Source organism: Gambusia affinis, linkage group LG01 (genome assembly GCF_019740435.1).
Source record: "Gambusia affinis linkage group LG01, SWU_Gaff_1.0, whole genome shotgun sequence".
In the NCBI taxonomy this organism is placed as follows: domain Eukaryota; kingdom Metazoa; phylum Chordata; class Actinopteri; order Cyprinodontiformes; family Poeciliidae; genus Gambusia; species Gambusia affinis.
Window position 1 is genome coordinate 14,834,371 of NC_057868.1, and position 15,941 is coordinate 14,850,311.

Sequence of the window (15,941 nt, forward strand, 5' to 3'; positions counted from 1 at the left end):
CAGTAGTGGAAAGTATTAAGGGAGAAGGAATTAATAGAAAAGATTTGGTATTAGAAATTCATCATATTTTATTTAGATTATATAGGGGTGGCATTGATGTTTGGTTTTGTTGGGTGCCAGCACATGAAGGAGTGAAAGGCAATGAAAAGGCAGATAAATTAGCTAAAAGGGCTTTAGAGGGGGAAATAACAATTTCAATTCCTTTTGGGAAAGGGGAAGGGAAATCACTTATTAAAAGTAAAGAAATGGAGGAATGGCAAAAAATATGGAATGAAGATAAGAAAGGAAGAAGATTATATGAAGTGCAAAAGTCAGTTCAAATTCGAAGCATTAATGAAAGAAACAGAAGAGAAGAAATAATAATTAGTAGATTAAGAATAGGTCATACCTACTTAAATGACATGCTTTATTTAATAGGGAGGAAAAATAATGATAAATGTGAGAGATGTGGAGAGAAAGAAAATGTAGAACACATACTGATGAACTGTAAGTCATATGAACACAAAAGGAAAGAATTAAAGAGAATAGTTAGAAGTATGAATGGAATCTTAAAGGTATATTAGGAAATGAAGGAAACATAACAGATATTCACAAATTAAGGAAAGCATTGTTTATTTATCTTAAGAATACAAAATTAAAAAATAGAATTTAATAGATGTGAAGTAATGCAGCTACACACTCATGTACAGTAGGTGGCGGTATGCACCTTAAAGTTGCTTGTGATCCGCCATAATAGAAAAGAAGAAGAAGAAGAAGAAGAAACGACTGTCACAGATATTTTGAATCTAAGTTACTTAAAATTATTTAGCGATGGTACGAACTTGCTGTGTTATTGGATGTAATGTCCAATCACACAACCGAAACGGTAAAAAGATGGAAAACTGACTTTCGTTTCACTGTTTTCTGCCTGTAAACAACGTGAGGAGGCTAAGCTAACGGAGCTAAGCTATCGGAGCTAATGAAAAGGAGACAAATGTCCTGTGTATCAGCGGTGAGATGTCCTGATGTTACGTTCCCCAAGATCCCAAGTTATCTACGAGTTTGCTCCAGACATGTCCATTCTAGTGAGTGTCTGAATTCACTTTGTTGATGGTGTGTCATAATGTTTTTGCTATGATTTTCTCCGGTGACTCATGTTCAGTTACATTGAGTTCATTTAAGTGGGTCAACCTTGTTTAAGTCTGGCTGATATTTTTTTATGTAGCATAGTCCGAGTTTTTTCAGTGGATATCGAGGTTATTCCATTATTGTGAAGTAAACTATTTTACTAGTGTTATCAGATTTACAGTATTAATACTGACGTGTTTCTGATATGTCCTCTTCCAGGCAAACCATCCATCCATCCATCATGTGTTCAGTTGGAAGTGGCTGTTTTCTCTCATTTAATCATTTAATGTGGTAAACATTCATGAAACGTTTGATTCAAGCTCTTCAAGTTGCATGTAAACAGGTGATGAAATGGATCACATTTTAAGTAAAAATTTTATATTTAAAATATTTCAGGTAATAAACATATATATAATGAATTATTATGTTTTTAAATAAATATTTTATGTGATTAAAGTAAACAATTATATAATTAGACATTTTGCAGTAAACATTTAATTTAACAGGCAAACCAGATGAAAGAGCCCATCTTTAAACATTTAATGTGTAATTAAACAGTTCAGAGTAAACGATAAAGGTGACAAGTAAATATTATGAAATAGATCACACTTTAAGTAAATATTTGTTGTATTTAACATATTTCAGGTAAGAAGTGAACATGTAATGAAATAGATCCTGTCCTAGAATTTTATGTAATTGAACATTACAGGTAACAAATGTGATGATCATCTGTTACCTGTAATACATGTTATGAAAAGTTTAAAAAAATATTTTCTAAATATAAAATTAGTTTAAAAAATTAAAAAGGGGTCAAAATGTAATAAAGATGAGTGTGCTTCATCTATACAGTCTAGTAGAACAACTTCTCACTGATTTTCAGTTAATGGGGCACATGATTTGGAAGCCATTGAAGAAAACATTTAACATTAAATGATCTAAATTATTGAATATGACTTAAAATTTTAATAGAGGATGGTGTGCCTTGTGTTATAGCCTGAATTATCACTTTTTGTATCAGTTGGTCACAAGGCAAGGCATTTATTGACAGGAGCATTTGGTTCGGAAATTGACGGTCCTCAAACCTCTGAGCGCTTGAGGAGGGAGTGATAGAGAACAGCGAAGACGTGTTGTGCGAAATTCTGTTCCCCTGTGAAAATCTGTTCCCCCTGCAATGCGCGCTCTCTGTGTGATGAAAGGAATAAACAGTTAAAGATTTTCTGGTAAATTAATTTGTTCCCATTTTATGGAGGGGGAACGGATTATTTCAGATGTCTAAAATATATGGGTCCCCCCTCATAACTTTATCAAATAGAGCAAATGTTTCCAAACTTACATGATTTATTGTTGGTGATGAAAGGAATAAACACAGTTAAAGACTTGTTGGTAAGTCAATTTGTTCCCATTTTATGGAGGGGGAACGGATTATTTCAGGCAGCTGAAATATCCATTCTCTCCTCTCCTCCCCCCATAACTTTGGGAAATAAAGAGCAACTGTTTCCAAATTCTCAAAAATTGTTATGTGTGGTAGCATGTAGTATACTAGAAATTTCCTTAATCCAGTAATCTGTCATATTTTACTTTAGAACAAGATTTACCAGAAGTCTACACACTCATCTTTTCAGGAAGTCTTAATTTTTGTGCCCTGCTATCAGACAGTTTCCATCCTCTTCTATTAGCAATGAAAAATTGTAAAATACACACTACGTGTTGGAAAATTGTGTTTGGTGACTGACTTTTATTTCTGTCAGGCTGAAGTGACAAAAGTTGAAGAAAGACCTATTCTCTTGGCGTTTAAAATAACACAAAACAGCGTAAAAAGACCTCGTTTATTTAATTACGTTACAATTTTGTAAACAACAGCTGCCGATTAAACTAAATGTTACAACCTCGACATGATTATCCGAGTTCTTTTTACCGAGAAATCGATCAGAAGCGCCGTGAAAATAATCTCTCTGGCTGCAATGCGCGCTCCCGACACATGGGAAACAGATTTTCACAGAGGAACAGAATTTCGCACAAGACTTCTTTTATCGTTAATAAATCGGATCAACCTTGAGCTAAACACCCCTTTCTCCGCGGAGCGCAAAAATCCAATATCCTACTTGAAAACAACGTCGATGCGGTCGGTAGACACTCGGCCCTTTTCAGTTTGCAGAGGCGTGCACATAACTCTGCGCATGTGCAGAGCTTTCTGTCTGGTGTTGCAAACCTGGCAACAGACAGAGAGCAAAAACCACGGATTTTATGACAGTAAAGTGAATATCTGACCATGATGACCATTCAACTGAAAACTAACTTCATCGCGGTAAAGACGTAAGATAAAATTACATTGTTAGTTGCTTATAACTAACCTCTGTGTTTTTAATGAAGGTCCTTAAACGACAGTAGTTGATTTCCTCTGTTAAACGAAGGACTGGGTGGAGAAACATGGAAGACTGAAAATATGATCTTCGATGGAGTTCTGTTCTGTAGTTCATGGATTAGTTTGAAACAAAGTTATGAAAACTAGTATTGCTACTGGTTAGAGTTTAATTAAAATTGTTTATCTTTGTTTAGCAAAATCCTGTGTTTTATAATGTGTGGGTGAAACGAAAGTGAAACAGACTAATTGTTTATTACCACACCAGTAAAACAGACTAGACATGAAACCTGTCATAGTTTATTTGCTTAGGTTAATAAGCTGCTGTTGTTGTTTATCGCTGAAAGGTACCAAGGTTTTGCCTTAAAAGTTCGCGTTGAGCGCGTGAACAAGGGGATTTCCAAACCGCGAGATCACGTGACGCGATGACCCGTTGGGTAGCGCGCCTAAACTACAAACCTAATTTCGAATTAGTTTCATACAATATTTGAATAAATATAATAAAAAAATAAACACCTTATTCGCAGCACAATATCAACAGTGGACATCAATCAAAAAGTAATATACAGGAATAAAATAATATGTAATCAGAAAAATGTTACTGCAGCACTAATGTTTAGCCATTTATTTATCAAGTCATATTATTACTTCAACATTCAACAACAGTATCACATGCTGCATGATTTCATAATATTCTGCAGCCCTGCTTCATGCTTCATGCTACAGTTCCCAGAGTTTCTACAGGTTAACAATGTGTTTGTGTTTCTTGTTTTACAGATGTTGACTTTCAGCATATGGAGTCACAATTTGGTTCATCCTGCATCTCTATGAGAGGATGTTTTCTGTTCCAGACAAGTTTCATCCTCATTCTGCCTTTGACAATGATATCTTGGGCAACAACATTTGTGATGCTGGTAAATTTATTTATGACAAAACAATGGATATCTATATTAGAAAAGTGTTATTTTTTACAAAATGGTAAATTTATGGATGATTTAAAATCTGTCTTCAGAATCAGATCCATGATTTATTTACTTGTCTTTTTAAGTTTGATATGTCTTGAAAACAAATCTCTGTGTTTGCTACACACAAAATCCATATTTTAAAATGTATAGAAATTTTGCCAGAAGGTTTTACTGTCAGAGGTGGAAACAAATGACATGTACTGATGTTAATGATTATGTTATTGTTGTTTTTGTTCTCTTCAAAACATTTAGATTTCACAGAAAAGCAAAAAGAGAAATATGTAATCAAATTTATTTTATAAATAAACTGAATTAGGGCTGTTGTCACGCCCCACTCGTAGGCTATGGCAAAAATGGTAGACAGACGAGCGGATCCATAGAAACAATCATTTATTTGTATCAAAAATATGTGCTGGGATAAGTGCTCAGCCAGTCCGAGAGAAGTGTGGACCAATGCTTCTTGTTCCGGCCTGGTCCGTAGGCCAATCAAGCAGACCTGGTGACTGACTGGATGTCAGTATTTATCAGCCACCCGGTGCGTTCAATTAACAGCCCATCTACCTGCTTCCTGGAAGAACAAAAAAGCAAACAAATAGTGGACTAGAGACCCCTACTGGACAGGAGGGGATCGTTACACTCCCCCCCATAAAAATGGAGACCCTAATGGAACTCCAAAAAGACACAGCAATTCAACTAAACAACTAGGTGACAATAACATTAACAGACTTTGCTGCCTTACCACAATCACCCATTCAATCCCCACCTCAACAGCTCACCCACTCTAGCCACTGGAGAAGCCTATAAGAAACTTGTAGAGAAGGGGAATGAAAATTAAAGGCATAACATTTAAATCTAGGGACAAGGTGCCCTGGACAACGCATCTGCCACAATATTGTCCGAGCCTCTGATATGGCGGATATCCAGGCAATAAGGCTGCAAAAACAACATCCATCGCATCAATCTGTGATTCGGACACTGCAATGAATGCAAAAATGTTAAGGGTTTGTGATCGGTATAGTCTACCAGAAGAACACTGCCAGAATCCAGGTAAACTCAAAATGCTGGAAAGCCCAAATTAATGCCAATATCTCTTTTTCAATGACAGAATAGTTCACCTGAAAATGGTTGAATTTTTTAGAATAGAAACTCAAGGTCGATCAACCCCATCATCATCTTGCTGAAATAAGACAGCACCTGCACCTACATCACTCGCATCTACATGCAGGTCAAAAGGATGATGCAGTCGTGCAAGAACAGGAGAAGAACAGATAACAGATTTGATATCAAAAGCTTTCTGACAGGAAGCTGACCAAGTGTACTTCACCTTATCCTTCAGCAACTCTGTCAATGGAGAAACCACCGTAGAGAAGTTCTTACAAAAACTGCGGTAGAACCCCACGAGACCCAGGAACCGCTGGAGTTCTTTTTTGTGGTTGGTACAGGATGGTGCAAAACTGAAGTTACTTTAGCTTCCACTGGACACACTGTCCCTTGCCCCACCACCTTACCCTGATAGGTAACAGTGGCCTTAGCAAACTCACACTTGGACAAGTTAATGGTCAGGTGTGCTTCAGCCAGTCGTTCAAACAGCTTACGTATGTGAGCCAAATGTTCATTCCACCTATCACTAAAAACCACCACATCATCCAAATATATGGTACATCCCTCCAACCCAGATACAACCATGTGAGACGCTGAAACGTTGCTGGTGCATTTTGCAATCCGAAACTCATTACAGAATAAGCGAACAGACCAAAGGGAGTTATAAAGGCAGAGATCTCTTTAGCTCTCTCAGACAATGGAATTTGTCAATAATAAATCAAATTTGCTGACAAACTGAGCTAAACCAACCTAATCAACACAGTCTTCCATGCGTGGCATAGGGTAAGCTTCAGATTTTATAACCAGGTTCACTTTCCAGTAATCAGTACAAAATCGAAAACTTTTGTCAGCTTTCTCAACCAACAAACATAGTGATGCCCAACTAGATGCAGAGGGTTCAGCAATACCATTATCAAGCATGTACCGAATCTACTCGTCCATGACCTTCTGCTTCCCTTCAGATATTCTGTAAAAGTGCTGCCGAATGGGTTGTGCCTCACCTGCATCGATATGTTGAATTAAGTGTGTTCTACTGGGCATGTCACCAAACAAACAATTATATTCATTAAACATAGCAGTCAACTCCGCGACCCCCTCCTGAGACAAGTGTGCAAATAAAGAATCCAGATTCCTCAATGCATCAGAATTGTTTAGCCTGCCAGTCAACAAACTCTCATTAGGTGGAATTATCTCATCGTTTTCAAGTGCAGACAAGAAACCCAAATCACCCACTGTAGTAACTACAGAGACAGTCTTATCAAACTATGCCTCCTCATCTTTACTGGCAGACACCTGTGAATCCTGAGTATGGTATGGTTTTAATAAATTTACATGGCAAAGTTGTGTTGACTTCCTCCGCCTTGGCATTGACGGCAAATAGTTTTGATCTGACAGCTTGTGCAGAACTGTAAATGGGCCTGTAAATTTAGCCTGAAAGGGGGAGCTGACAACTGGTACTAATGCAAGTACTTGATCACCAGGACTAAAACACAGACTTTCCACCTTACGGTCATAGATGTGCTTCATTTTCTCCTGAGAAGAGGTCAACTTCTCCCTAGCCACTCGATCTACGTTCTTCCAACTCCAGTTTTTTCACATCTAATCTTTTCTGTTCTATCGCAGCCTCCAGCAAAAGCAGCTCCCGCTTCTGTTCAGAAGTCAAGCTAGTGTCAAAAGCATCAGTATCCAACCACGTCTCGGTAGCCTGCAATTTAGCTGGTCCTAACACACCTGAGTCAGTTAGATTAGCTTTAAGGATAGCTCTAATATTATCCTTAGACTGACCTCTAGTTTAAAATGTTCAACAATCTTTAACAATTGTTTGCGTGTGTAGCGCTCCAACCCCTCTTCAGACGGATCTCGCAAAAACTTGTCAACAGCAGCCATAACATTAACAATTAGTCACCAAACACCTGAATTCCAACCCTACCAGCAGCACTCTGAGCTCCCACAATCCCAAAACAACCACAGGGTCACTGTGACCCCGTCCCTCTAACTGCCTAACCAGAATCTAACTAATCTCCCCCCCTAGTCTTCGGGTGTTACCGTGATGGGTTTTTATGCACTAGCGCCCGAGAGTCTGGAAAACCATCCAATAAATGGCGACCCCCCCTGCAACTCCGGATGTGCTCCCGAGACAACTGCTCTGCCCACATTCACACCACACTAAAATCCCCCACAACAAACTCCATAAAGGAAGTTGTTGTTAAGCCTAACAGGGACAGAACCGTCGCGACTTACTACGATTGTATGGGAGCGATCACTTAAACTGCTACACAAACACACTCTCTCCAAACAGATGTACAATGGCTGCTTCACTCACCAAACCAAACATGCTCGTCAACGTCCCCCAACAAGCCAGAGTTCACAAATCAAAACACACTACCTGACAGCTGATCTCCAACCCGGATTCAAACTGACGAGCCCCCATTTGTCATGCCCCACTCGTAGGCTACAACAAAAATGGGAGACAGACAAGCGGATTCATAAAAACAATCATTTATTTATGTCAAATAAATGATTGAGAGCTCTACTGGACAGGAGGGGATAGTCACACTGTTGTAAAAGAATATTTTAGTAATGAGTACTCTAGAATATTTTTACAATTAATCGAGGAATCGGATCTCTCTCTCACTCTCTCTCTCTCTCCATTCATACTGTTCGCTCCAAAACCGTGATGACGCCATTCCATCAGCAAAAAAGCTTTTGTACTCCAACCATCAAGCTACAAATTCAACAATCCTTATTTGTCAACAAAACCTGACAAAATGCCACACAATTAAACACCATGCTGCTAGCACTTCACATCAACTTATAGGTGGAAGTAAGAGCGCTGCGCAACACAAATAATGACCCGAGCGAATCATGGTCCGCCACATAATAAAACATCATTTAACGAAGCTTTGAGGCAGAAACGTTTTCCTCAAGGAATTTTAATAATCGAGGGACTCAAAGGATTGGAGGAATCGTTTCAGCCCTAGACTGAATTAAATTCAATAATTGCAGCAATTAATGGTAAGGACAGGTTGACCTGTACTAGAAACTAATCTAATAATATAAATAACTGTTGGTATAAATTAATGTTATGCTGACATAGACCTGCTGAAAGGTGTCATCAAATCAGGGAAAACAAGAACTGACCTTAAAGGGAAATGCTGCTGTCAGCTAGAATCTGATCCTAATTGTTAGAAAAATATTTTTCCTTTTCACAGGTGATTCTGATGAGAGACTTCAGAGTCGATTCCATCACATGTCATCTAACTGAATACAAGATAGGAGAAGAGTGCTGTCCTATGTGTCCTATTGGTATGTTCCTGTTATGAATTACTGATTATTCTGATATAAACTCTGTTATAGGTTGGCTGCTTTCATTGTTCATCATGCAACCCAAACAATAAACTGTTTATTTTCCAACAGGCCATCGAGTCAGAATAGACTGTACAGAGTTTAAAAGTACATCTTGTCAGAGATGTTCTGATGGGACGTATATGGACCTGCCAAACGGACTAAAGAGATGTAATCCATGTTCTACCTGTGATTCAAGTATGGTTATGTTTGTGACTTTTCAACATGTTTTTTTATTCTTGCATAAAAAAATAATTTAAGGCCACAAACACCTGTGTTCAAAATATATGCAGAGTTTAAAGATGTAAGACCCAATATCTTTAGAATGACTTTTATCTTACAGAAGAAAAATATCTCATTGATTGAACTCCATGTTCTTGGTCCTTTTCAGCATGCTATTTTTCATGATATAATTACACAATAATGATTTAATCACACACTGCAGGTGGGCAAGGGCAGTTCTACATGGGGGCATCTGTGGGCAAATACCTCTCTAGCTTCTAGAGGTGCTTTTCCACTGGCAGTTCTCGCACCAAGGGTTTAACATGCATTTCAGTTCTACACCAGGCAGTGAGCTTTTCCTTTATACAATCTATTGTGGGTGGGATGTGAGAGCGCAGCAGCTGTGTTCAAGTCTGCTGATGTTTGCAGACACGCAGTATTGGAGAACCTCGAGGTTCTGGTTCTAATGGACTGAATTAAGCCTAAATATTTAATTTTGTGTAATAGAAAATCATTTATTGAGATGTCTCTTTTCATTCACTTGGAGAAACTATTCTGTCTCACTTAAGTGAGGTTCATCATGTTGCTGTTAGTTTTCTCCATTCATATGTAATCTGTAAATGTTCACAGGAGCTGGTCTGAAGGAAAAGCGACAATGTAAACAATCTGTAGACACAGTTTGTGAACCAATGGAGGGATTCTACTGTACAGACTTTAAATCAGGAAGTTGTGTTGTAGCACAGAAACACAGGAGCTGTGAACCAGGACATTACATCAGCAGGAATGGTTGGTCTGATTCTCTTCAACACATATATGTTTTATTTTTAGATGAATTCTGACTTTTGAAAAGAATAAACTGAGTTACATGTTGGTCAGAACTAAAAATCAGATCAGAATCTTCTGACTTTAAACTGATTTGTGTTTATCCAGGAACAGCCTCCACAGACACAGAATGCTCTGAATGCAGCAGAGGATCATTTTCTAATGGAACAATGTTGTCATGTCAGCCTCACACACAGTAAGCTGGTCTCTTACAAACAGCATAAACACAGCAGCTTGTTTTACCAAGTGATTTACCTGGATTCATGTTTCTGTTATTTCAGATGTGAAAAAGAAAACCTTCATCTGATAAAAGCAGGAACAACTTCAACTGATGCTGAATGTGGAGAAAAAAGTTCCAACATCGCAGGAATTGTGATCGGTGTTCTGATGTTTTTATTAGTTGCAGCATCGATTGGTGGTGGTGTTTTTTTGAAAACTAAAAAAAATCCAATACCAAGTGAGTTGAAGAAAACTGTAGTTAAAATATTGTCAGGATTTTATTTTTTACTGTTTTAATAATTGTAACATTTCATTTTTAACAGATATTTGTATAAAACGACAAAAAACCCAAAGGGTAAGTAGGTTTCTAACTGAACTGTAATGTGAACAGATATTGATAACAATATTTAGTTTAGTCAATAATTTGTCTTGTTTTCTACATGAAAGGACCAAGAAGAAGGAAAAGAACAGGTAGCCTGTTTAAATTTACCAGGTAAGAAGAACATTGTTCTTTACATATTATTATTATTATTATTATTATTATTATTATTATTATTATTATTATTATTGTTACTACTAACAATAATATACAATAGATAACTGTTTCTGGTCACTGTTCTGAAAGACTGAGATTGATTATTTTCTCTAAGGAATGAAATAAACGTCTATATAGTCTAAAATCTGACTATGAAGGATTCTGGTTGAGCAGCTGTCTGGATGTTTCCATTAAAATCTAATAGGTTTGGTGCCTTTTCTCTATACAGAACCACAAACACACACTCACACACTGATGGTGGCAAGCTACTAGCTAGTAGCCACAGCCTCCCTGGGGCAGTCTAACAGAAGTGATGCTACCAAACATGGACACCACCAGGTCGTCTGATCAGCACCAGCAGGAAAGAGAGGTGAACTGTCTCGCAGAAGGACACAACGACCAAGGTCGGTGGAGCGGGGCTTAAACCAGCAATGATCAGCACCAACTTGCAAGACAGATGGACTGTCTTGCAAAAGGACACAATGACAGAGATGGGTGAAGCGGGGATTAAATCAGGAGTGACCAGCACCAATAGGGAAGACAGGTGGACTGTCTTGCAGAAGATCACAATGAATACTGATTGCAGGGCGAAGTCCTACCACCATCATCAGTAAATGAATTACTTCATGTGAAACCAACCTGAGACATTTATACAGTTTTATAATGAAACCTGATGATCCTGGTCTCATCAGTGAGATCCACCAGCTTTTTTTTTTGTTGTTTTTTTTCCCCACCACAGGGTCCTTTTTGTGGGCTCTAGTGTCCCTTATTCAACAGTAGGCTGACAGGAAAGGGGGAAGACATGCAGCAAGTATCGTCGGGTCTGGGAATCGAACCGGCGACGGCTGCGTCGAGGACTGAAGGCCTCCAAACGTGGGGTGCGCTAACCTCTACGCCACTGGAGCACGCCCCAAGATCCACCAGCTTTAAGATCATTTTATTCATATTCATATTCTGCTTCACAGAAACCTGATATAAAATGTTAATATTGCTAATATGTTTCAGAGTTTATGAAAACCTAAAAACACCTGAACAAATAGTATTACAGTTTAAAAACTGTAATACTAAACTGCAAAAGAAAAACAATAAGTTGTTTTTCTTTTGCAGATAGAAATGCTCAAGTGAATAACTGTACATAATAAATTTCATCTTTTAAAATACAGTTATCCATTTATTTTCACAAAGACATTCACCATAGTGACTGTTGTGGCAAAGTGATGAAAACATGAATTACCAGGGCCATTCATTGGTTCATTTGTTCTGCTCAGTAGAGACTATAGGTGATGTAATTTTAGACAAGAAGTTAATTTAGATGCCAGCTGAGATGAAGAAAACCTTCTGAAACTGGAGTTGTTGCTGTGTTGAATTTTCTGCTTCTGACTGTAATAATAATAATATAATCAAGCTCTGACTTGATTTGATATCTCTTTGAAGAGCATATATATATATATATAATATTCAAAATAAGCATTTTGAATATTTAAACCAAGTTATAGATTTATCTTTATTTTCTGGCTCAGGTGAAGTGTGCCACCTCTAAGCAACAAACTTAATATTTAGTTAGTAACAGCTACAATGTTTCAGTGGAAGTCATTATAAAAACTGAATTAAAAAAATCAACATGACACACTAGTCATGTTGTTGGCTACTAGTGAATTATAGATTCACTGAGTCTGTGATTATAGATTCTGATAGTGTTGATTGTAATAAACTTGATGATAAAAACATTGTATTTATTGATGACACACAGATTGTATGTCCAGTATGGAGGCTCAAAGGTGCCACCACACTGCAGTCTGCTATGCAGTCAACATCAACAGAGTCCAGCACCAACTTTTTTCAGCCCTGCTGTATTTATGTTTAAAGTAATTTTTTGACTGGAAGTTAACATTTTGGAGCGGACCAGCCAGAGTCCTGTCTTAAATCTGATGAGAGCAGTGGCGGTTTCTGATATGGGCAACCGCCCAGGGTGGCATTTTGTAGGGGGCGCCATAAGCACCGCTTTAGCCCCCGATGTAATTAGAATCCAAGATGGCTGACAGACACACTTGTTGACCTTTCTTGGAATATCCTGTCAGTCCTTCTGTTTTAGGAGGATCCTAGAAGTAAAAACATGCTCATATGCAGGAATATCTATGTAACAATATTATTAATTTAGTTTAGAAAATATTATTTCAAATAGGAAGGAAATTTAGATTCATCATATGTCCAACACATTGGATGTCAATCATTGCTGACTTCCAGATATTATTATACAAATTTTTGTTTACTGGTATTCTAACCAGAAAATTCAAGTAAAATGGGGCAATAACATTTCTGCTTCCTTTGGTGTGAGTAATGGTGAGCGTCAGGATTCACTTCTTTTACCTGCCTTGTTTAACTTGTAAATGGTTGACCTGTCAAAAGGAATGAACCTCAGTAAAACTGGATGTATAATTAGTGATACTTTGATCAATCACTTTATGTACCTCTCACCTAGCAGTTCTGGTTTTCATCAGTTACTGAATATCTGCTCTGATTATGGGTTGAGATTTAATGTGCAGTAAAATGCTAAGAAAACTGTTGCACTGGTATGTCGGACTAAAGCAGAGAAACAACTAAAACTAAATATCTGGGTCAGTACATCACAGAGCAGCTCTGTGATGATGATGATATTTATCAGCAGTGTTTCTTGTTGTTCGCCCAGGCAAACATTCTGGGGAGGAAATCTCATATGTGCACTGATGAGGTAGAAATAAACCTGTTTAATGTTTACTGTACATTCTTGTATACAGCTCCTTTGTGGTGTAAATTTTAAAAAGCTAGCATACAGAAGCTTAAGGTTGCTTATAATGACTGCCAGGTTCAACCTTAATAAAAGAAAGAAGAGGAAGACAATTGATATAAATTTTACACTCTAGTGGAGAGTGAGGCCAAAGACATCCCCATCTTAGTCTTTGAACTCACACTCTAAAGTTTCTTTTCCCGCTCTGACTTTTATTTTCCTGAGGACAGTCCCTAGCTTACAGTGATTGTTTCCTAGGTTACAGTGTGTTACAGCTTGTTTATACAGGGGAGGGGAAAAACAAAATACCCAGCGGCAAAACACACAATCAATCCACCATCTGTTCTAGACATTGAAGTGTCTCTCAGTATGTAGCTGATTCCTCAAGCGTGGGTCCCATGACCCAACGGTTAACAATTCTTACTTCCTCTAGTTAGTCAACCTGTGGTCACTCTGCCTCCAGGCTGCTTCTAATTTGACACACTTCCTGCTGATAACATCACTGAAAGGCACACACATTTTCAGAGTGGACATAGATTCTCACAGTCCTAAGTATTTATATTTGTAATTAACATAAAATGTGACTCTGAGAATTCGGCTTAAGGATCCCAGGTTCAGCAGTGAAAGTGAAATGTTTTGTAACGCACATGTCAGAACATGCCAGGCACTTGTGAGAAATTTGATATACAGGTTTATGTGTCACTTCAGCAGCTCATTGAACAGTCTTATTGTAATGTTTTCACTTCCCTCTCAGTGTGCTACGATACCAGTCGGCTCTGTGTAAATATTGGTATGCAAGTCTTATGTAAGATTTTATTTTTTCTTGTTTTTTTATACATTGTGTATCATCTCTTCTTGAACCACGAGTCTGTTGAATAAATCTATCTATTTATAAGTTAGTTTTTTTTTGTTTTTTTTGTGCAGATCAGTTGTAGTTTGTGTTAGTAAAATTAGACCACAATTGCAGCAAAGCATAAGGAACACTAGAATAGTCCTGAAAAATCTCTGACTCCTCTGATGATGAGGCAGCAGTGATGAGGAGTGACTGCCAGAGGACACTAGAGACATGGGAGATGTGGATGATGAAGGGTGACGCAGACAGTCAGGATGCTGAATGTCAAGATGATGATGGACAGGATGCAGAGGGAGGTCAGCATAATGAGGGAGTTGAGGAAAATATCCACATGGTACCTGCCCAGAGCAACATTCACAAGGCACCTGCCTGCACCCAACCCTGAAAATATATATGTCTGGAAAGTCCAAGACAATGACTTTGATGGAGACTTTCCACCTTTTCTAGGAGACGGAGTAAATTTTTTTTTTTTTCTTTTGTTTTTGTTTTTGACAATTTCTTCTGCAGCATTCCGTTCCATGAGGCATTGAAAGACCTAAGCATCAATGGCACAGGTCAGAAACTCAAGAGTGGAAAACAACTGAAAGAAGAAGGCAGAGGGACCTGCTCTGTTGAAACATCACTGTCATACATTGACTTGACAGGTCAGTCATCCAGATGGCATTGACCTGTACTGGTCAGTCCCCTGAAGACATGGCCCAAAGATGGCTGATGAAAAAACAAAGATCAGTGTCCACAGGGTGGCCCTTTATAACCAACACATGGGTGGGGTGGATCTTGTTGAACAGTGTGTGGCCATGTATCCCCACAGACGTAGAAACAAGCGGTGGTACATCAAAGTGTTCTTTCATTTTGTGGATGTGACTGTTGTTAATACCTGGCGACTCTACCTGATGTCTGTATTGGAAAGGATGAATATCATTTTCATATCCTCTGTGACACGTACACTGATAAATCCTGGCTCCTTTCAGCAGTAGGTGGTGAATAGAAAGGGAGACAGCACAACTCCCTGGGGAGCTGCAGTGTTACATATCAGACTGTCTGACATGCAGCTCTGTAATCTTACAAACTGAGGTCTGGCTGTCAGATAGTCGATGAGCCAGGTGATGAGTCTATGTCCATTTTAATCCTAACTCAATTAGTAACTCTGCCTGGATGTTGTTGAAGGCTTATGAAAAGTCAAAGAAAAGGATAAGGACAATGGTGCCAAGTTTATCACTTGATATATGTGCCTTCTGCAGCACATAACTGCATCATCCACTGTGCAGCTGTTACTGCAAATTGGAGAGGTTCCTGGGCAGTATATCCACCAGAGTCCTCAGATGTACCAGAACCAGCCTCTTCAAAACCTTCATAATGTGAGAGGTCAGAGTTACGGGTCTATAATCGTTCAAGTGCTTTTGGAACAACCTCCTTTGGCACTGGGATCAAGCACCATATTTTCCATGGTTCTGGTACTTTATGGAGCCTAAAGAGTTACTGCAGACTCCATTTAACTGACCAGAACATGTCTTTAGGACCGTCGGGCTGATATTGTCGGGACCAGGGATTTTCCCAGGGTGAAGTTTCTCCAGGTCTCTTTTCACCTGATCATCAGCATTAATCATAAAACTACAAGCGGATAATTACCTGCACCCAACAGCATTGCT

General features: G+C 38.4%; 1 protein-coding gene across 2 annotated transcripts; it reads left to right on the plus strand.

Annotated features, from left to right (window-relative positions):
- Positions 1-701: 701 nt before the first annotated feature.
- On the plus strand, positions 702-14,244 carry LOC122845544 (tumor necrosis factor receptor superfamily member 14-like). Of its 2 annotated transcripts, XM_044141903.1 has the most exons (11): positions 702-1,064; positions 1,327-1,450; positions 4,244-4,380; positions 8,745-8,838; positions 8,950-9,075; positions 9,730-9,885; positions 10,030-10,117; positions 10,203-10,378; positions 10,464-10,495; positions 10,588-10,633; positions 10,905-14,243. In XM_044141903.1, exons 3-11 carry the CDS (start codon positions 4,261-4,263, stop codon positions 10,946-10,948), a joined length of 882 nt encoding a protein of 293 aa, XP_043997838.1. In that variant the 5' UTR covers positions 702-1,064; positions 1,327-1,450; positions 4,244-4,260; the 3' UTR covers positions 10,949-14,243. The 2 variants fall into 2 exon arrangements, with proteins under 2 accessions (XP_043997838.1, XP_043997760.1); XM_044141825.1 differs by lacking the exon at positions 1,327-1,450 and having other exon boundaries at positions 10,905-14,244.
- Positions 14,245-15,941: the final 1,697 nt, after the last annotated feature.